The 20,918-nt window shown below is 47.8% G+C and overlaps 3 protein-coding genes across 3 annotated transcripts; 2 read left to right on the forward strand and 1 right to left on the reverse strand.

Annotated features, from left to right (window-relative positions):
* Positions 1-213: 213 nt before the first annotated feature.
* On the forward strand, positions 214-14,228 carry ZSWIM3 (zinc finger SWIM-type containing 3). The gene is made up of 2 exons (XM_082671236.1): positions 214-371; positions 11,878-14,228. Exons 1-2 carry the CDS (start codon positions 217-219, stop codon positions 13,799-13,801), a joined length of 2,079 nt encoding a protein of 692 aa, XP_082527362.1. The 5' UTR covers positions 214-216; the 3' UTR covers positions 13,802-14,228.
* Positions 14,229-15,361: 1,133 nt separating this feature from the next.
* ZSWIM1 (zinc finger SWIM-type containing 1) lies at positions 15,362-17,877 on the forward strand (the record flags this gene model as incomplete). The annotated part of the gene is made up of 2 exons (XM_082671309.1): positions 15,362-15,391; positions 16,359-17,877. Exon 2 carries the CDS (start codon positions 16,507-16,509, stop codon positions 17,875-17,877), a length of 1,371 nt encoding a protein of 456 aa, XP_082527435.1. The 5' UTR covers positions 15,362-15,391; positions 16,359-16,506.
* Positions 17,878-19,209: 1,332 nt separating this feature from the next.
* Positions 19,210-20,360, reverse strand: SPATA25 (spermatogenesis associated 25). The gene is made up of 2 exons (XM_082671580.1): positions 20,291-20,360; positions 19,210-19,900 (listed from the first exon to the last, which is right to left on the reverse strand). Exons 1-2 carry the CDS (start codon positions 20,343-20,345, stop codon positions 19,389-19,391), a joined length of 567 nt encoding a protein of 188 aa, XP_082527706.1. The 5' UTR covers positions 20,346-20,360; the 3' UTR covers positions 19,210-19,388.
* Between the last annotated feature and the right edge of the window lie 558 nt (positions 20,361-20,918).

The following is a 20,918-nucleotide window of genomic DNA, read 5'->3' on the forward strand; positions in this document are numbered from 1 at the left end:
GTCATTTCCTCTCTGTCAAGAGAGCAAAGAAGCCGCCGAACTTACGGTAACCCTCTCAGGCCGAGGGCTTCTCCTGAGCTCCGTTAACAGGCCACCCAATAGGGGCCCACCCTTAAGGCGTCCTGGGCCCACGCCAGCCGGTAGACCCTCAGAGGTGACCTCAGACCCCTGGTGTTTATCTTGGTGCAGCCCCTGGTGTGGGCAGAGGGGGCGGCCATGGAGCTAGGCAGCTGCTTCAAGACCTACGAGGACTTCAAGGAGTGCTTCAGCGCCTACAAAAAGGAGAACAGGTGCTCCTTCATTCTCAGGGACTGCGTCTCCGTCCGCTTCCACAACCTCAACCACGGCACCTCCATCCGCGAGGACATCCTGTAAGGGGGGGGCGGGGGCGGGGCAGGAGGGTGGGGAGGAGGCCGGATGGTCCCCAGGAGGGCGGCCTGGAGGAGGAGGGAGTGCAGCTGGGCCCCTGTCTCTTTGAGGATGCCACAGGCACTTATTGAGCACCTGCTGTGTGCCTGGTGAAAAGCGCAAAAGCTCCATAGGCATCGCTTTTTGACCACCCGCTTCACCTTCCCTCACTCACGCCTTCATTCACAGCTTTTATGGAATCCATAATAGCTGCAGTTTGTCCCATTTTTTGAGCACCTACCGTATCCCAGACACAAAGTATGGCCTTCACAAATAGATAAAAACGCCTTGGCGAGAATTTTCTTCATCAGTCTTCTCTTTACAAAGCAGTAACACTGGTCATTTATTGGGTAGTTTGTTCATTCATTCATTCATTTGTTCGTTCTGTAAATGGTTCTTGAGCTCCTGAGATTTACAACCTTTTTTCAAACACTTCCCATGTCCCAGGCAGCGTTCTCTATTCTGTATGCTTTACCCCACAGGACTGTATTGAAAATTATAGGCAAATGTTATTTTTTCCATTTGGAAGATGAGAAAAGAAGCTTGGAGGCTAAGCTAAGGGTTGAAAACTCAATTGCCTTAAGGACTCAGGTGAAACATCCCAGTGTAAGAAAATTTAACTTTAACTATACAAAAAGGAATGATGAAATAACCAACACCAGGTGTTTGTGCTAGGGAGAACAGAAGTGTGAACTGGGCAAAATGGTGAGCAGGCCAATTAACTCCAGCTGGTGGCTGCCATGTGAAAATGAAGATCCAGTGTTCCCAGATTTGGGACAAGTGGAGTCAGCAATCCAGGCTTTATGCGAATGTGTCCACTTTTTAAAAAAATCAATTCAAATGTAATCACACACTCTATAGGCCAGCTCAGTGCGTCAAAGTGTATCTGAGTTTGAGACCTCTGGGTTGAGGCATTTGGCCAAAGCTCACTCTCTAAGCAGGCAGGCTGTGTTTTTTTCCCCTACTCTGAAGTCCAGTGTTGTGCTGGGTACAGCTAACATAAAGATGAATAAGTAACTAAACCTGCCCTCAAAGAGCTTGAGGTGGCATAGAGTTGGACTTAGGTAAACCAACTAGTATGTGATAAATGCTTTAAAAGAGATGTGCAGAAGAAGTGACAGATGGCTGGGAAGAAAGGGAAAGGCTTCGCACTGGAAGTAATGGTTTCTGCTGGGTTGTGAATGAAGGCACAGGGCTAGTGTAGAAGTTCAATGGTTAATATCAAGTATCACAGAGGGGTTTGACCAGAAGGAGCTGTGGAGCGAGGGCACAGATCCGTCAAAGAAGGTGGCATGTTGGAGAAACATGTGGGATGCCATGCTTGGCAGGAGGCTGTGTCAGTTGCAGTTTATGTAAAAGATCTGTAAGTACCATTGTGAGGTGTTTGGACTTTGATCTCTGCCGGTAGCATCCTTCTAAGCAGCCAAAGAATACCAAAAAATGCCCTGCTTTCAAACTGCTTACAGTCCGGATAAAGTGCAATAGCCTCCCGTTGCCCTCATGATTAAGTCCAGGACTGTTACTAAGCTGGCTGGCCAGACCATCTGACCCTTCTGACCTCCTCATCTTGCACCATGTGCTCCATCTACACCGGGTCTTACTCCACATTCAGCTCCTGTCCCAAGCCCACAGCTTCCTGGTCCTTGCACTTACCACATCTGCTGGTTAGAATAACCTTGCCCATCCACTTATCTTAGCTCCCTTTTCCTCAAACATTAGTTGTTTTTAAACTATCCTCTCTGTACTATATATCCTGAACTACAATTTACTTAACATTTTTCTTGAAATGCTTCTAATATTCAAAGAAGCTTTAGAACCAATCTAAGCAATAATATATAAGAAGTAACAGTATAGTGGCAAAAGGATAGTATATATTTCTAAATAACTATTAAATATTCTTGTATAATCTGAGGTCATTTTGGGCTACTTGTGGAAAACTCTGTCTTAGCTAATTGTTACTTTTCCTTCAGTTATTAGCATAATTTCCAGGAAGCCTGTCTTAACTCCCTGAAGATTAGGTTAGATGCTCCTACTCTATGTTCTGACAGCACCTGTTACAGTTATTTGCACATCGTTAAGGAACACAGTTTACAGAGGTTTCCCTGGTTTGCTGAGCTCTTCCAGGGACGGACTCTGGTTTACTATTTTTTGCATTCTCACTGATTAACACCATGCTGCTTGCATAGAATCTAGTCCAAACACCTCATAATCACGCGTAAACACCCTTCAGGTGGATGGTCTCCAGGGTCTAGCACAGGCCTTGTCCTATAGCAGGCCTTAAGTAACTGTTGAATGAATGAGTCATCAAGTGTTAAATGTGTAATTCAGCGGAACTGGTGCTGCAGGGACTCAGAGAAAAATCACAGTGGGCTAGGGAAGCAAGTGAGAAAGGGAGGCTTGAGCTGGGCTCCATAGATGGGGAGGTGTCAGGCGGTGTATTTGCTGCTCTAACAAAATATCACAAACATAGTGGTTTTAACAACACAAATTTAGTATCTTACTGTTCTGTAGGTTAGAAGTCAGGCACAGATCTGACTGGGTTAAAACCAAGGTGTCAGCAGAGCTGCATTTCTTTCTGTAGTCCCTAGAGGAGAATCTGTTTCTGAGTCTTTTCCAGCTTCTAGAAGCTGCCCACACTCCTTGACTCATGGTCCCCTGCCTCCATCTTCAAAGCCAACAGTGGTTGGTGGAGTCCTCACATCACATCACTCTGACCCTGCTTCGTCCCATCTCCCTCTCTGGCTCCCCTTCTGCCTCCCTCTTCCATTTTTTTAGGATCCTGTGCAGATAATCTAGGATAATTTACCTTTAAAAAATCAGCTAATTAGCAACCTTGATTCCATCTGCAATCTTAATTCCCCTTTGCCATGTAACCTAACATATTCACAGGTTTTAGAGATTAGGAAGTGGACGTCTTTTGGGGGACCATTCTGCCTATCACAGGAAGGTTAACATCCTGGATGGAGAAATGGTGTGTGAGCTAGTGCAGATATTAACATTGCTGTACTTGGAAGGCAGTGAGGAGACCTGCTTGGCTGGAAGGAAGATTTATGCTGGAGCAGTGCGAAAGAGAATGGAAGGGACTCAGCTAACAGATTAGAGGTTCGGATTGGTTTTGTTTTTGCAGGCTGAACAATTTAATAAATGAATTTGTTTTTGAGTGGTCAATATAGTCATTTAATTTTTTAAAAATTTCACATTACATCAAAGGGTCTAAAAGTCAGTGTCCCTTCCACTGTGTTATCTAGAGACAACCGCTATTATCTTCCTGAGATACCCGTGAGCCTGAACAAACATATCTCTTTTTTTTTAATTTAATTTTATTTATTATTTTATACAGTAGGTTCTTATTTGTTATCCATTTTATACATATTAGTGTATATATGTCAATCCCAATCTCCCAATTCATCCCACCACCCCGTGCCACGTTTCCCCCTTGGTGTCCATACATTTGTCCTCTACATCTGTGTCTCAATTTCTGCCCTGCAAACTGGTTCATCTGTACCATTTTTCTAGGTTCCACATATATGCGTTAATATACGATATTTGTTTTTCTCTTTCTGACTTACTTCACTCTGTATGAGAGTCTCTAGATCCCTCCACGTCTCTACAAATGACCCAATTTCGTTCCTTTTTATGGCTGAGTAATATTCCATTGTATATATGTACCACATCTTCTTTATCCATTCGTCTTTCGATGGGCATTTAGGTTGCTTCCATGACCTGGCTATTGTAAATAGTGCTGCAGTGAACATTGTGGTGCCTGTGTCTTTTTGAATTATGGTTTTCTCAGTGTAGTATGCCCAGTAGTGGGATTGCTGGGTCATATGGTCATTCTGTTTTTAGTGTTTTAAGGAACCTCCATACTGTCCTCCATAGTGGCTGTATCAATTTATATTCCCACCAACAGTGCAAGAGGTTTCCCTTTTCTCCACACCCTCTCCAGCATTTGTTGTTTGTAGATTTTCTGATGATGCCCATTCTAACTGGTGTGAGGTGATACCTCATTGTAGTTTTGATTTGCATTTCTCTAATAATTAGTGATGCTGAGCAGCTTTTCATGTGCTTCCTGGCCATCTGTATGTCTTCTTTGGAGAAATGTCTATTTAGGTCTTCTGCCCATTTTTTGATTGGGTTGTTTGCTTTTTTAATATTGAGCTGCATGAGCTGAACAAACATATCTTGTGTGTACATATGTATCCTTTTTTTTTGCGGTACGCAGGCCTCTCACTGTTGTGGCCTCTCCTGTTGCAGAGCACAGGCTCCAGATGCTCAGGCTCAGCAGCCATGGCTCACGGGCCCAGCCGCTCCGCGGCATGTGGGATCTTCCCGGACCAGGGCACGAACCCGTGTCCCCTGCATCGGCAGGCGGTCTCTCAACCACTGCGCCACCAGGGGAGCTCCATCCTTTTTTTTTTAACACAGGTGGCTGCATACTATTTATACACATCATTCTGCACCTTTGCTTTTCTCACTTGTCAGCATATTTTGGAGATCACTCTACATCACTTATTACATTGTATGAGCCCTTTAATTCATTGATTTTACCAATCGTTAACTGAAAACTTTCTCCATGCTAGTGTCTGAGACACAGTGTTGAAAAGATAAATTGAGTCCCTGCCCTCATGGAGCTTCCCCTCCAGCCAGGGAGACAAATATTAAACTCTAATCACAGAAATAATGATTTCTTTAAAATAGTAGTAAAAGGGAATTCCTGGCGGTCCAGTGGTTAGACCTCAATGAAGAGTAGCCCCTGCTCACGGCAGCTAGAGAAAGCCCATGCACAGCAACAAAGACCCAACACAGCCAGAAATTAAAAAAAAAAAAAAATATATATATATATATATATATATAAGAACCAAAAAAAAAAAAAAGACAGGCTTTAACTCTGACCTTGGGCAAGACTTTTAATCTCCATGACACAGTTTCATCCTCTGTAGAATGAGAAGGATGTGGTGAAGATTAAATACATGCAGTTGCTGAAGCATAGCGCTCAGTAAATATTTGCCAAAGTCATAACTGGAGTACATGATGGAAAGTAGTAGGTTTTCTTTTTCTTAAATAAATAAATATTTATTTATTTATTTAGGCTGTCCCGCGTCTTAGTTGCGGCATGCAGGATCTTCGTTGTAGCATGCGGGCTTATGTGCGGCATGCGGGATCTAGTTCCCCGACCAGGGATGGAACCCGGGCCCCCTGCATGGGGTGTGCAGTCTTACCCACTGGATCACCAGGGAAGCCCCAGTATTTTTTTTTTAATTTAATTAATTAATTAATTTGGCTGCGTTGGGTCTTCGTTGCTGCGCGTGGGCTTTCTCTAGTTGTGGCGAGCGGGGGCTATTCTTTGTTGCAGTGTACGGACTTCTCATTGCGTTGGCTTCTCTTGTTGCGGAGCATGGGCTCTAGGCACGCGGGCTTCAGTAGTTGTGGCTCACGGGCTCAGTAGTTGTGGCGCACGGGCTTAGTTGCTCTGCAGCATGTGAGATCTTCCTGGGGCAGGGTTCGAACCCGTGTCCCCTGCATTGGCAGGCAGATTCTTTTTTAAAAAATAAATTTTATTTTATTTTATTTTATTTTATTTATCATTTTTGGCTGCGTTGGGTCTTCGTTGCTGCCTGCGGGCTTTCTCCAGTTGCGGTGAGCGGGGGCTACTCTTCCTTGCGGTGCATGGGCTTCTCATTGCGGTGGCTTCTCTTGTTGCGGAGCACGGACTCTAGGCGCATGGGCTTCAGTAGTTGTGGCTCGCGGGCTGTAGAGTGCAGCCTCAGTAGTTGTGGCGCACGGGCTTAGTTGCTCCGTGGCATGTGGGATCTTCCCGGACCAGCGATTGAACCCGTATCCCCTGCATTGGCAGGCGGATTCTTAACCACTGCGCTACCAGGGAAGTCCCTGGCAGGCGGATTCTTAACCGCTGCACCACCAGGGAAGTTCAAGCCCCGGTATTTTTAAGCTGCACCACCAGGGAAGTTCAAGCCCCGGTACTTTTAAGAGTCAGAAAAATGTGTTGTGGGAGGTACTACTAAATGACCCAAAGTCCCAATCGACTGGGAGATTCTGTGATTTTATGCCCAGTTTCCCTTCCCATATTTTTACATAAGGCTGTTGTGTTTTTCTTTTTGTTATGTCTTTGGGGGATTGCTAGTCTTCAAACCGTGAAGTATTCCAATGTCTCTCTCCATTGCTGTTCAGTTTAATAACTACCTTTTTTGAATACTTTTTTGGAACATGTTCTAGACACTCTGCTGAGAGCTTTACAGACATTGTTTTGTTTAATCCTCATCACACTCTTTGAACTAAGCCATTGTTATCTGAGTTTTCATTTTTCCATGTATCACTAATCACAAGGCTCTGTAGGAAAGCACAAATCTTGCTAACAAACTAGCCACTTTAAAAATTAGTCACTACTTAGTCATTCCTTCCTGCTTATCCTACCGGTTCCATCAACATCTATGGTAGTGAGTTTTTGGCAAATGAATAGATGTGGTAAACATAAGGATTATAAAATGCAAATAAAACTGATTGCAAACTGAAATTGCATGTCTTCCAAGAGCTGTAGGACTTGGTGAAGTCCCTGAAAGTAATGATAGAGAAATCCTTACATCACCTGCAGCCTTATGCCAGTTGACAAATGGAAAGGGAAATCAGCAGGACAATGATATGTACAGACGTGAAAAGCAAAGGATTTGCATAGTAAAAAATTAAATTAGGCCCTTGGCAAACGTGATAAAGCCCAGGAATATTTTGGTAAAATTGACCCTTACATATTGCAAAAGTAAGACAGGAAATAAAGTATCGGAGTGTTTGGGGGAGATATACCAAGGAAAAAAAAAAGTTGATGCTTTAAGTGGTTCTTTGATTATTCTAAGAATTGGCAGATAGCTGCCATTATAACTTAAATTTCATTAAATATAATATTTTCATAATTTTCATCTCATTTTTTTAAAGATTGCTCAAATCTTTTTTTCCCACTAATTTCCTGTGAAATGTGGTTTCTGGCGAGGTTTTTTTTGGCTGTAATTAACCAAAAACCCTGACTCAAAATGCATTATTTCTTAGCCCAGAGAAGGTGATTGTTTCAGTGGCCCAGGCTTTTCCCGTCTTTCCACTCTGCCATCCTCAGGTCTCAGCGTTGCCCTCAGGATGGCTCGCCACATGGCACAAATGTAGGAGTCACATCCAGAGGCAAAAGCCTGCCTGGGTTTCCTGCACATTTCCTATCATGTTTCTTTGTGCAGAATTGGGCCAGTATCCATGGCCATTCCTAACGAGATTACCTTAATTCGCTTAGAGTAGCCCCGAAGCACTTAGCTATGTGGGAGAGGAATGGCAACCTGAATATAATTGGCCTTCAGTTAGGAAGGAAGGAAGGAAGGAGGGGGCTAAGGAATGTTGGGTTGGCCACCAACCAATCCTGCTACAGCCTTTTTTTGTTTTTAATTGAAGAATAGTTGATGTACAATATTATATAAGTTACAGGTGTACAGTATAGTGATTTACAATTTTCAAAGGTTTTACTCCTTTTATACTTATTATAAAATATTGGCTATATTCCCTATGTTGTACAATATATCCTTGTACCACTTAATCCCCTACCCCCTATATTTTCCCTCCCCGCTTCCCTCTCCCCACTGTTAACCACTAGTCTGTTCCCTTTGTCTGTGAATCTACTTCTTTTTTGTTATATTCACTAGTTTGTTGTATTTTTTAGATTCCACATATAAGTGATATCATACAGTAGTTATCTTTCTCTGTCTGCCACAGCCTTTTAAATGAATCCACTTTTAGTGGTACTGATTATTCTTGGATCAGGTACTGATTATTCGTAGATCAGTACTCTTGTTATTTCTATATTTATAGATAAGAATTGGAGGCTGAGAGGAAGTGAAGTGACTTGTCCAAGTTCACATAGCTAAGTGGTAAAGCTGGAATATAAACTCAGATCTTCTGGTTCCAGAGTCTTGTTTGTAACTCAGGTTATGTTGTCTAAAATGGCTTGACTCCACCTGTAAAAATTCTGTTCGTTGCTCAAGGTGCAATTTACATGCAACAAGGACACAAATCTTATGTGAAATTAATCAAAAGCTTTAGATCTGTTCCAATCCCTATAGTCAGGGTAAATCACTCTTTATTCAATTATAGGTATATTGCTTGTACCTCTATTTAACCATTCACTTAGTTTTGGCTTTACTGGCCATCTGTGTAATAATCTCTCTGCTCACTAGACTTTGAGAGTAGAGACTACCTAATTTGTCTCTGTAGCCTTCTGAGCAACTAGTATAGTGTTTGGTACATAGTAGGACTTAGTAGATGTTTGAAACTAAACAAAGGACTTGTCCAAAGTTATAGTTAGTAATAGTGCTGGGATAGAAGCCAAGTCACCTGACAGAACTCTCCCAGTGGTCTTCCTAATGTGCTACTCATGTTAAAAGGAGAATTTTCTGTGTCATGCAATCACTCATTTAATGTTCATTCAGGGTGTGTGTTCAGAGCACCTAGTCTGTGCCAGGTGCAGTGCCAGGCACTGGGAGTACACTGGGGGCACAGTCCAGGTAGAGGAAATAAACATGTACAGAGAACATTGAAAGGAAGCAAGACTGGCTGACTCCCTTCTTCCAGATCCTGGCTGAGCACACTTGGATGTAAGCACTAAGGGAGATTCAGAAAAGTATAAAACCCCATCCCTGTCTTGAAGAGAGTCTATGCTTTCACCTGGGAGATAGAAATAAATACAGATTAAAATTACTACAGTGCTCAAAGAATTCTTACAAAAGATTTGTGTATTTCACTGTGTGTAAATTATACTCAATACCAGAGATTAAGGGAAGCAGGGGAATTCCCTGGCGGTCCGGTGGTTAGGACTTGGCACTTTCAGTGCTGAGGGCCCGGGTTCAATCCCTGGTCAGGGAACTAAGATCCTGCAAGCCGCATGGTGCAGCCAAAAAATTTAAAAGTTAAAATTAAAAAAGATTAAGGGAAGCAGGAAAAAATAACAGAGGCTTTAACCTAGTACCCTTTAAGTTTGACGTGCATGGTGCATGTCACGCACCAAACAAGGACAGTATGTTTAGAGATCTTTAAGGAAGTTATTGAACCTGAACAATCAAAGCATTGAGGGTCAAGTTGAGGAGGGTAAAAATGAGAATTCAGAGAGGGAGAAGTATTTTGAAAGAAGACAGGCAACATAATGGTTAACTACATAGACTGTAGCCAAGCAGGCTTAGTTCACATCCCAGGTCGTCCAGTTTTAGCTGGAGGATTAAATCCCAGATTCTCATCCTTGAGAAGCTCTTTAAGCCTGTTGCCTCATCTGTAAAATGTGGATGATAGAACCCTTTTCTTAATGTAAAAGGATGCATGTAAGGGGCTTACATGTAGCCTGGCATATAATAATTCTTAATATGTGTAATAGTGGGAAGAAAGAATTTAAAAGACTTACCACACTGGATATAGACATGGAGAAGGAGGAATTAAAAAGAATGCCAATGTCTCCACCCTGGGAGGTGCAATCATTAATAGAACCAGGAAAGGTGGAAAGAGCTTTATGGTTGGCACTCACCAGTATCTTTTTTTTGGGAAAAAAAGATAGGTTAACAAGCATATACTGTGAACACGTAAAGTCAATATAAAGTTATGAGCTAAGATCTATGCTAAGATGTTGAGCCAGCAGAAGGGTAGGGCCCAATCTGAGGGCTTGGGGGAGGCATCCTAGGAAAGATGGTAGTTGCATGTAGTCCTGAAGGATGAGTTAGCTCTGAGATGAAGACAGATGGGTGGGGCATTCCAGACAGAAAGACAACCCGAGCAAAGGCATCGAGGTGAGACACAGTGTAGTGAACATGGGAAGTAGTAGACAGTTTGTCTTTCTAGGGTACAATAAAACAAGACAGTTGGGACAGTGGAAAACAGGCGGAAGAGTTAGGCAGAGGGTACACCGCGGTCACCCCTCTCTGGCCTTGCCGTGCTACTGGGCTGCTCCCTGAGCTGGGGACGGTGTTGCTGCCCTGGCACTGCGCACACCACACATGCAGGCATTTTCAGCCTCAGGCCCCTCCGCCCTGTTATTTCAGGCGTGACTTCCTATTTTTCTAAGCTTCCCCACAGGATGAGCAAACAGGACCAGCTGGGCCAGAGTGTTTGGAAGGGAGTTGGTGAGATGCCCAGGCTGTGTCATGTCATGCCAGGGGCTGAGATTTTTTCCCCCCTTCCCCTATCTTTGGGTTAGGACACTCTCTGAGGAGGCAGGGGTGTGACGCGTCCCGCCCACCTGTGGTCCCTGAGTCATTCATCCATCACATCTTTCACAAGCATCTGCTGAAGGAACAGCAGTGGTGTTAGGTGCTTGGAATACACTGAGGACTGACTTGCTCTTGCCACTTGAAAACAACCCCATCCAATTGGAAAGACACTGCATAAATGCCCAAGAAAAGGTCCCAAGGCTTAGGAGCTGTAGTAACAGTAGATGACTTTTATTTAGAATAAATGAAAGGCTGAACCAGGCTCTGGGCTAAATCTTATGTCTGTGGCTTATTTAATTTTCATAACAACCCTAATTAGTTTCATTTTATGATGAGGAGTTGTGCAGTTACTCTGCACACAGAGAGGTGAAGTGACTTGCCCAAGGTCAAACAGCTTCTGAGTGGTAGAGCCTGGATTCAAATCCAGAGCGTCAGCTTCCAGCATATCCACCGTTTAACCACTACCGCTACCCAGAAAATCTGCTAAGCCTTTTCCTTTAAATAAATGCTATGAATCTGAAGTAAGGAGCAATTACTGTGGCTTGAGGGCCTCCATAAAGGTTTCCTGGAGAAGGTGGGGCCTGATTTGGGCCTTGAAGCATGGGTTGAATGAGGATAGGAAGGGGAAAAGAGCAGATATTCAATTTAATTACTGTTCTCCTTTGAATCAGCACTTTCAGCCTAGAATGGAAAGCTAGCAGGATCCTAAAGGTCATCTAGCCCAGGGGTTCTCACTCTCTTAGGATGTGGACATTTTTCTTTAAGTCAGCGGTGACCCCAGATCCCAGATACACCCTAACCCCCGAGGCCTCTTTTATTTTTGCTGCCGAGAGGAGAAGGCAGAGGAGGCAATGGCTCCCTAAAGGCAGGAATGAAGGGGCCACTTTAAACAGTGAGTAACCAGCTCTGCTGCTGCCTCTTATCTATTTTCCCTTGTACCTTTGCCTCAGATCGAATTGTTGACAACTACAGATGGGAAAATGAGAGTAAATAAAAGGAGCTGGGGCTTAGAACTTCTGTAGATGAACGTGAAGGGTGTTTTAGTTGGATGGGGTCTTGAAGAAAGACCTGAATACTTTGGGACTGGAGAGAAAATGTAAACCTTTCCTACTTCCTGTATTGCACTGTGGTCTCCTGGAAATGTATCAGCCGCTGTAAGTCCCTGCAGGGCGTTGACTTGTAAGAGAAAGGGGGTGGTCAGCACCTTTTTCATTTTCACCTCTGCCTTCCCTAGATATGTGCAGGTGAAATTTGTCTGTATTCGGACCCAGTCAAACAGGAAGAGAACAGCAGCGGCAGCTATGTGCCCAGCATACTTGCTCCTGCGGTACAATGAGAAACTGGATAGGCTGTTTATCAGTGAACTCAACACACAGCATATACACGTTGACTCCAAAACCGCGGGTCCTAGAGGAGACGCCACTGGCAAATCTCAGAAGAAACTCCAGCCTGCACAGCCCACGATCAACAAAGACCTTGGCACAGCTGAGAAGTCCCTGTTTGAGCCATCATTTTGCTTAGATAAGGTCCAAACACCCTCAAAGCCAGAGCAGGAGGGCATCACTCCTTCTGACCTGGCCAAGATAGCCAAAGTGATGAAGAACTTTCTTAAGGTGGATGTGGGTTCCATGGCCTCCTTCAGTGTGGGCAGCAGCCAAGACCTGGACAGGCTCAGCTTCCAGAGCAGCAAGATGAGCGACCTCTTCATCCGCTTCCCTGAGAATCTCTTGCTGCACCGGGTGGAGAATGCCCAGGGCCATATCCTCTACGCTTTCTTGGTGGAGAGCAAGGAACGAGAGGGGCGAGTGGTACACTTTGCGGTGCTCAAGTCCGAGACAGCCACCTCCGTGGCCAAGATGCTGAGTATCTTTACAGAGTTCAACTCAGATTGGCCCAAGGTCAAGGTGGTCTTCGTGGACCCGTCCTTCCCTCATCGAGCCATCCTGCAGGAGATCTTCCCTGCTGCCCGCATCCTCCTCTCCATCTATCACACGACCCGACTCTTGGAGAAGAAGTTGCATCGTAGTTCAGCAGATCCATCCTTTAAAAGGCTCATGAAAGAAGCCCTGCGGGAGGCCGTGTTTGTCACTTCTGAGGCCAGCCTGCAAAATCTCTGCCAGATGTCCCAAGTCTTGCTCAACGAGCAGCTCTTCAGCTTCCTTCAGGCCCACTGGTTCTCGTGTGAACTGCTGTGGTACATGCACGTCAGGAAGGGCCTGCACGCCTGTAACACCTACATGGACAGCCTGGACGTCGTCACCAGCAAGGTGTCGAGCCTCTTCCGGGAACAGCAGTCCCTGCTGGACTGCATCCTCCGCTTTGTGGATTACATAGACTTCTTTAACACCAAAGGCTTGAAGAACTTTCCCACTGCTCCCCCCAGGTTAAAGAGAGCCCGGTCAGCAAGCAAGGCACCAAAGTCCAAGAAGCCTTCTGGAATCTGTGGAGGGAGCTTCATCAGGCTGCCCATGCAAGAGGCACAGCCAGAGCTGCAGCAGGTGCGGGCGCCGCAGCAGCAGCCCCAGGGACAGCCCTCCCAGGGCGGCATGCTAGACTCCTTACTCCAGAGTGGCTCCGATCTGGCCTACAAGCTATGCCACAATGAGTGGGCGGTGGTACAGAACTCCACGCACCTGGTGGACGTGGCTGGCTGCTCCGTGGACGTGCAGCTGCTAGAGGACTCCCACCAGGCGAGCAAGGACGGCTGCAGCTGCAGCTGCTCCTTTCAACAGCGGTACCACCTGCCATGCCGGCACATTTTGGCGCTGCTGCACACCAGCCAGAGGCCCGTGGGCGAAGCCATGGTGTGCCGCCGGTGGCAGAAGAGGTACCAGCACCTCCTTGGGCCCAGCGGGGAGCTCCGGGACCCTGTCCTGATACCGAATGCAGGCCAGCCAGGGGAGAAAGGACGGAACGACATGATTCAGGACCTAAGCAGGGAGCTCGCGAACCTGCTGATGCAGAGCGAGGGACCAGAGCTGGAGGAGCGCTGTTCCACCTTGCGCAAGATTGTGGACATCTGGGCGGCCTCCTGCCAGCCTCCTGAGCCCAGTCAGCAGCTGGGGGACTTCAAGGATGTGGGCCGCCTCCCTTTCCTCTGGGGAAAGCAGGAGGAAGGGGAGGGACTCGCTCCTCCTGGAGCCACAATTCACGATTGAAGCACCTGCACTGGCGCAGTGGGCCACAGACCACTCTCCCTGGAAGTCTGAGAGCTCAAAGCAGGCAGGACATGCTAGGTGTCAGCGTTTTAACCAATGTCTTCCTAGGTAGGGTGAGGAAAATTGTTCCAACAGGAAGAAGAAGAGCCCCACTGTGTGACAGTCCTTTGAATCTACCCCTTTTCTGCCCTACCTTTGATTTTCCTTGGGAGCCTCATTCATTGTTCAAGGCCAAAGTTATCTCCATGCTGAAGGGTCGTCCCTCGTTCTCCCTCAACCCCTGAATTTAGATCTTATTCACTACATAGAGATGAAACCCTGCCCCAGGTTAGGGTGAGATAAAACAGACCTGACAGAAGAGCCTGGTTTCAGGGACGAAAGGAAGGAGGGTGATCCTTGGCTGTTGCTGCTCTTTACAAAGAATTTGTTATTTGTACCTATTTTTATTCATATTAAAGTTTTTGTTTTGTTTTTGCTTTTTAAATAAAATCAAAGAAGCAGGAGAAATGCGTTCTGCCTGAACAGGGAAGGAATCGGATGGGGGTTGTGGAACCAAATGGAGCCTGACACCTCAGATTCAATGAGTAGCAATCGGCCCCTTACTTCACCCTCTTCCTGCAACAGAGCCTTCAACATTGATTTCAGGCTGCCTCATATTCTAGCAGGAAGAAGCCAAATAGATTGGGAGGGAAGAAACCTGGGTCTGAGACTTGACTGCCCTCAACTTGCTGGGAGACTGTGGGCAAGTCCCTAATTTCTTTGACCCCAGTTTCCTCATCTGTAAAAATTAGTGTGTTGGCCTGTTCTAATTCCAATTTACCCTCTAGATTCAATGCAGTTTTAAGCACCAACACAGGCTTTTGTTGTTGGTAGTTTGCAGTCTTAATCACCTAAAGCCTGGTAGCCACCCAGCTTTCCAAGAGCCATCTTCAGGGGAACCGAGGTCAAAAGATGACCTTAACAGTCACAGCGCTGTGCTGGAGCTCGCCAGCAAAATACTGGAGTGGGTTGGGCTGGGCAACACCGGAGTTCAGCTCTCTCAAGTGTGGGTCTCTTTAATTCCAAGAGTTGGGCCCCTTGACCCCTGTTGGAGAGGCGGAATTTGAGACCTGGCCCTCAGTTTCCCCATAAGGCAGAAGACACTGTACCATTCATTACATAGGCACCCCTTCCTACCCTCCTGGGGTTTTGTAATTTGACCAGAAAAGAAAAAAATCCGTGAAACACTGCCATTTATTTATTTTTTTTTTTTGGCTTCGGAGGGAGTTTCCATAGTAACGCACACTTCCTGTGCTCTTCCCACACGTGAGGCTCCAAAGTTTCAGCCTCAGTGCTCAGACTCGCCAGGATGCTAGTGTCTTCAGGCTTTCATTGGTTGCCGCCAGCCGGGCCCCTCGTATCTCTGGTAACGGCACCCGCCCACGAGTCGTCGGGCTACGGTTGGTCGGAGCGCCAAAGACCGGAAGCAAATTCCTCAGGCCATTGGCCAGAGTCACGGCGAAGCTGGCGCCGCGGTTGGTGAGCCCAGAGGTCAGTCAGAGTCAGAGTCGGGGTCAAATAGGGAGAAATGGCGACGGAGCCAAGCTGTGGGTGAGTAATTTCTGAAGGGGTGGAGGTGTGAGGCAGCCGGTGACCGCAGTCACCATGACACAGCTCCCAAAGGGGTGGGAGGTTGACTTCTCTTCTGGCTCCGGCCAGACTCCGAATGGGAATGTCAGACATCCACATCCTCCCACCCGGGTTAGAGGTGAGAGGTCAGAGGCCACATCCTCTCTCTGTCTCTGGTTTGTGAACCTCGGGTACCGTGGAAAGCAGCCAGAATCCCGAGCCAAAGACTCAACTTCCAGCTACTTATAGAGTAATGGTGGGCACGTCACTTAACCTCTTTGAGCCTCAGTTTCTCATCTGTAAAATGGAGACGGTAACCCGGTTTGGGGGCTAAATAGAGGAAACGTGAACATAGTATTGCAGTTAATAGAGGGATTTACGTGGAGGGAGAAGAGACTATGAACATTTGTTAATCCTGTTTTATGGTTGAAGGGACTGAAGCTCAGAGAGGTCACTGACTTGCCCAAGATCACCCAGCAAGTTTGGGGCAATTGCAGTTCTCTTGTATATACCAGGACCAATGAAAGAATGGAGGCCAAGAAGTAATTTGTAAATATAAAGTGCAATACAAATATTTAAAATGCTCTTTAAGGGGGGAAAAAAAAAAGGCAGCTCCGGCCTTCACACTCATTTAAATCTCATGGAACCAAATCTTTCCGTGCTGGCTTCTTATCAATTAGCTCTCAGCTCCAAGTCATCCTCCCACCACCCCCCAGAGAGGACTTCACTGGTTACTTTGGCTAAAGTATCCTTCCCTCCTCCAGCTTACTATTACCCTGTTTTGTGGTCTTCGTAAACTTCATTATCTGATATATCCTTGTTTGTTTACATGTTTATTGCATATCCCCCAGAACAGTGCTGATACACAGTATCAGCAATAAAATGTCTGGATGCGTAATTGAAGAGTCAAGCCCCTACTGTCTCCTTAAACCTCTGTTCCTCTCCATAGGCCCAGCTTTGGAGCGAGATCTGGGAACTGCAGTCCGGCCTCAAGCCTCAACTTAGTTGGAGCTTGAGAGAGAGTGAGAGCCTTCCATACAGCAGCCTCACAGAGCAGATATTTTGACCTTGGCATCTAGACGTCTCCCATCTCCCCCATGGCCCTGACAATGCTGAATGAGCTCCTGATTGAGGACCCAAGCCCACCTCTGCTGCTCTGTCAGCTTAGCAAGACTGCCCAGTTAGATGCCCTCAACTATCAAAGCTGCTTTATGCAGGGAGTCTTTGCCCATTTTCCTGAAATCTTATTTATCCACCGGACCTATAACCCAGGGGGCAAGGTGTTATATACCTTCCTGGTGGATGGACCTCGGGTGCAGCTGGAGGGTCATCTTGCCCGGGCAGTCTACTTCGCCATTCCTGCCAAGGAGGATGCTGAAGGCTTGGCCCAGATGCTCCAGGTATTCAAGAAGTTTAATCCAGCATGGGAGAGAGTCTGTACCATCCTGGTGGATCCCCACTTCCTCCTGCTGCCCACCCTCGCTATGGAGTTCCCCACAGCTGAGGTCCTGCTCTCAGCCTTCCACATCTGTAAGTTCTTCCAGGGCAAGTTCTATCAACTGTCCCTCGAACAGCCCGTGGAGAGGGTCCTCCTGACCTCCCTGCAGAGCACGATGTGCTCGGCCACAGCTGGAAACCTGAGGAAATTGTATACACTCCTGAGCACCTGCATCCCGCCAGCCCAGCTGCCGGAGCTCCACTCGCACTGGCTGCTCAATGACCGCATCTGGTTGGCCCACCGCTGGAGAAGCCGAGCGGAGAGCAGCCACTACTTCCAGGGCCTGGAGGTCACCGCCCACGTCCTCAGCCAGTTCTTCGGCACCACCCCATCTGTGGAAAAAGGCATGACTGCCCTGTTGCAATACCTGCAGCAGAACTCAGGAGACAAGGCGAGTTTCAGCCTGGGCCTGAGTCCCCCGAACAATCATCCCCCTTCGGATGGCAGCCCCGAAAGCCCCAAAGTGGAACAGTTGGTAGAAGCCCGCATCCAATACTCCCTTAATGCCATCTGCACGGGGCCGGCCGCCCAGCTCTGCCTGGGCGAGCTTGCCGTGGTCCAGAAATCCATGCACCTCATCGGCTCTGGTTCCGAAAAGGTGAACATACAGATCCTGGAGGACACCCATAGGGTGCAGCCCCAGACCCCGGCCAGCTGCAGCTGCTACTTTAACCAGGCCTTCCGTCTGCCCTGCCGCCACATCCTCACCATGCTCAGTGCCCGCCGCCAGGTGCTCCAGCCAGACATGCTGCCAGCTGAGTGGACGGCAGGCTGTGCTGCCAGCCTCGGTGACATTGTGGGCAGCAAGTGGAGTGAGACCCTGGATAAGCACTTGGCCGTGGCACTCCTCACGGAGGAGGTGGGTCAGCTCCTGCAGCACTGCAGTCAGGAGGAGTTTGAACGGCGGTACAGCACCCTGCGCGAGCTGGCCGACAGCTGGATCGGCCCTTACGAGCAGGTCCAACTCTGATTACGCCCGACGCCCAGAGGTGCTCATCCGCAAAGTATGTGCTCACACCCCCCCTACACACACCCACACACACATTCACACAGTCGTACTTCCACGGGCCCTCCTTCCAGGGAAGAAGGACAAAGGTTTTCTCTTCCACTGCAGAGAAAACCACAAAGGTTTTCTCTTCCACACTACAATGTGTCTAGTTCCCTAAGACAGGAGGCGGCAAACCTTTCCCATAAAGGGCCCGCTAGTGAATATTCTAGACTTGCTGGCCACGTAGAGCCTCTGTTGTATATTCCTGGTTCTTTGTTTTTGTTGTGTGGGTTTTTTTTTTTTTTCCCCCTTTTTAACAACCTTTTCAAAAGGTAAAAACCGTTCTTAGCTCAAGGGCTTTATAAAAACAGGTAACCCCTGCTGTAAGATAAGGGATAAGACACTGAGTGGAGATCAAGGGTCGGGACTTGGTAACAGCTTCCCCAGTCATGAGCTGACACCTCACCCACAGAGGAAAAGGCCCCCAGAGGCAGTGGCTCAGCCAGGCTCCCAGCCTCACTGTCCCTCACCCTGCCCCATCCTGAGGTCATTGAAGTTGAATGTTGTCTGTTTTAGCATTTGTCTAGTTTTTTGTCTTGTAGAAAGCAGTTTAGGAAATACTATGGAAAGAATAGACTTTGGAGTCTGACATTACATGCAAATCCTGGTATCTTCCCTGTCTGATTTTTGAGGGCTGGTGCTGCCTTTTACTAGCTATGTGACGTAAGTCACGTCACCTCTCTAAGCCTCAATTTGTTCATCTGTAAAAATGGAGATCCACAGAGCACTGGTAAGATTAAAGGTTAAGTGGGCATGTAATGGGCCTGATGCCCAGTGGGTGCTCAAGTAAGAGTTAATTTTCCTTCCTTGCCTGTGGTCCTATCACCTATCCTCAGCAGGGTGAGAAACAAAAGGCAAGAGGAAAAGTCACCTTGCCTAGGGCTTTGTACAAGAACTTTTGATCGAGTACCAAAACAGTACAAAAAGAAGTCTCCATAGGGCTTCCCTGGTGGCGCAGTGGTTGAGAGTCCGCCTGCCGATGCAGGGGACACGGGTTCGTGCCCCGGTCCGGGAGGATCCCACATGCCGCGGAGCGGCTGGGCCCGTGAGCCATGGCTGCTGGGCCTGTGCGTCCGGAGCCTGTGCTCCGCAACGGGTGAGGCCACAGCGGTGAGAGGCCCGCGTACCACAAAAAAAAAAAAAAAAGCCTCCACTCTCCAAGCAGGGCCTCCTACCTTGGTAATTTTTATTGTAACCAATCTGACAAGACCTATGGCATGGCTTAACGGTTTCTGGAAACTTCCTGGGGTCCGGGCCCTGATGGGCTGGTGTTTGTTAGAATGGCTCAAACCACCACCCTATCCGCATCCCTGCCATAGACACCCACCAACCCTGCCTGCCCAAAAACCATACGGAGAAGCCACCCTATGTGTCTGGTGCTATTTCATCCCGCTACAAGCAGGAGCCAGGAGGCTGGCCCCTCCGGGATCTCACTAGGGCCACCGTGCCCCCTCCACAGCCCCCGCTGGCTCCAGATGGGCCATCATGAAAGCTTGAGCTGCCCGGATCAGGTCCTCTTCCCGTAGGCCTGGGACAGGCACGGTGGGGATGCCAGCGATCATCATGGCCAAGGTAAGGATGCAGATGTCGGGCTGGGGCCCAGCCTCCTTCCCTCCTGTCTCAGAGGGCAGCCCACACAGCAGCAGGGGCCCAGGCCTGCTGGGGCTGCCCAGGTAGGGAGCTCTGCTTCTGGAGCAGCCATCCTCCCAGCCAAGGCGCTCCGGCTGCCTCGCGTGGGGGAATTTGTGGCAGTTCCGGCTGTACTCCTTCCGCTGCAGTGGCTCCCAGCGAGCCCCCCCAGGGCAGTCCCTGGCTTCTGGCACTTCAGGCACTGGTGTCGCCTGCTCAGCTTTCTGGCTCAGTGGGCCTTGTCCACCAGAGGCCACCACCACTGGCTCTACAGGACTATAGAGGCCAAGGGATGAGCCCAGAGAAGCAGCCCCACCTGCAGAGACAGGAATGGGATGGAATGTTATTCTTGGTCTCTTTGTGGAGGAGGCCCTGAGGGGCAGGGCATAGGAGCAGAGCTCTGGGATCAGGGGCAATTAAGACCAGCCCAAGAGGGCTGTCCAGTGGTTGGGAATTAGGTTTTACTCATAGCCACAGCCCCAGTCAGTCTCTAATGCAGACAGGTGATGGAGAAGTGTTTGCTGAATGAATGAATGAGCAAGTGGGTAGCTATTGGCAAGGACTTCTGGAATAGCTTTCTTCCAAGAGAATTGACTCCAGGTCCAGCCCAAAAATGCCCAGCAGAACCTCCACCTCCCCAGAGCCAGGAAGCAGGTTCTCAGGGGAAGTTGTAGTACACCCTCCAGTTCCAGGAGCCCCGCCTCACCTTGGCCGGAAGGCGGAAGACCTGGATGAGTTTGTGGAGACATGAAATAGGACATGGCTGCTCTGAAGCCCCTGTTTGTGAGGGATCAGGCATCTGCCTTCTGTCCTACCCTCTCCGCCCTTCTAGAATGTCACCTCATAGTCCCTCCCGTTTACACCTGGAACCCAGCTCACGGCATTGACCTGTTCATTCTAGAACGTGTACATGACAATGGATGGGATTAAAAGAGCACTGGACCAGGAACTGGGCATTCTAGGTTCTTGCCTTTACCTTGGGCAAGTCACCTGGACAGTTTTGTTCCTTGACATCCTCAGCTGTAAGATGCGGGTAATGACTGCCCACTACCTCACCAGAAGTTATGAGGGTCAAATAAGATCATTTGTATGGAAGCAAATGATCAGCGATACAATTCAAGGAGTCTGATGCTTTGTGCCCTGTAGGGTGAGAGAAGGAATACTCTGCATTCATTCATTTGCTGTGTGACCTTGGACAAATACATTCCCATCTCTGGGCTTCAGGTTCCCATCTGTGAAATGAAGTACTTGGTCTAGGGCACTGGTTCTCATCCCGAGCTGCACATTAGATGCTCTTGGAAGCTTTTAGAAATCCTGATGCCCAGACTTATCCC

Source organism: Grampus griseus (assembly GCF_964374135.1).
Source record: "Grampus griseus genome assembly, chromosome: 14".
Taxonomy (NCBI): Eukaryota; Metazoa; Chordata; class Mammalia; order Artiodactyla; family Delphinidae; genus Grampus; species Grampus griseus.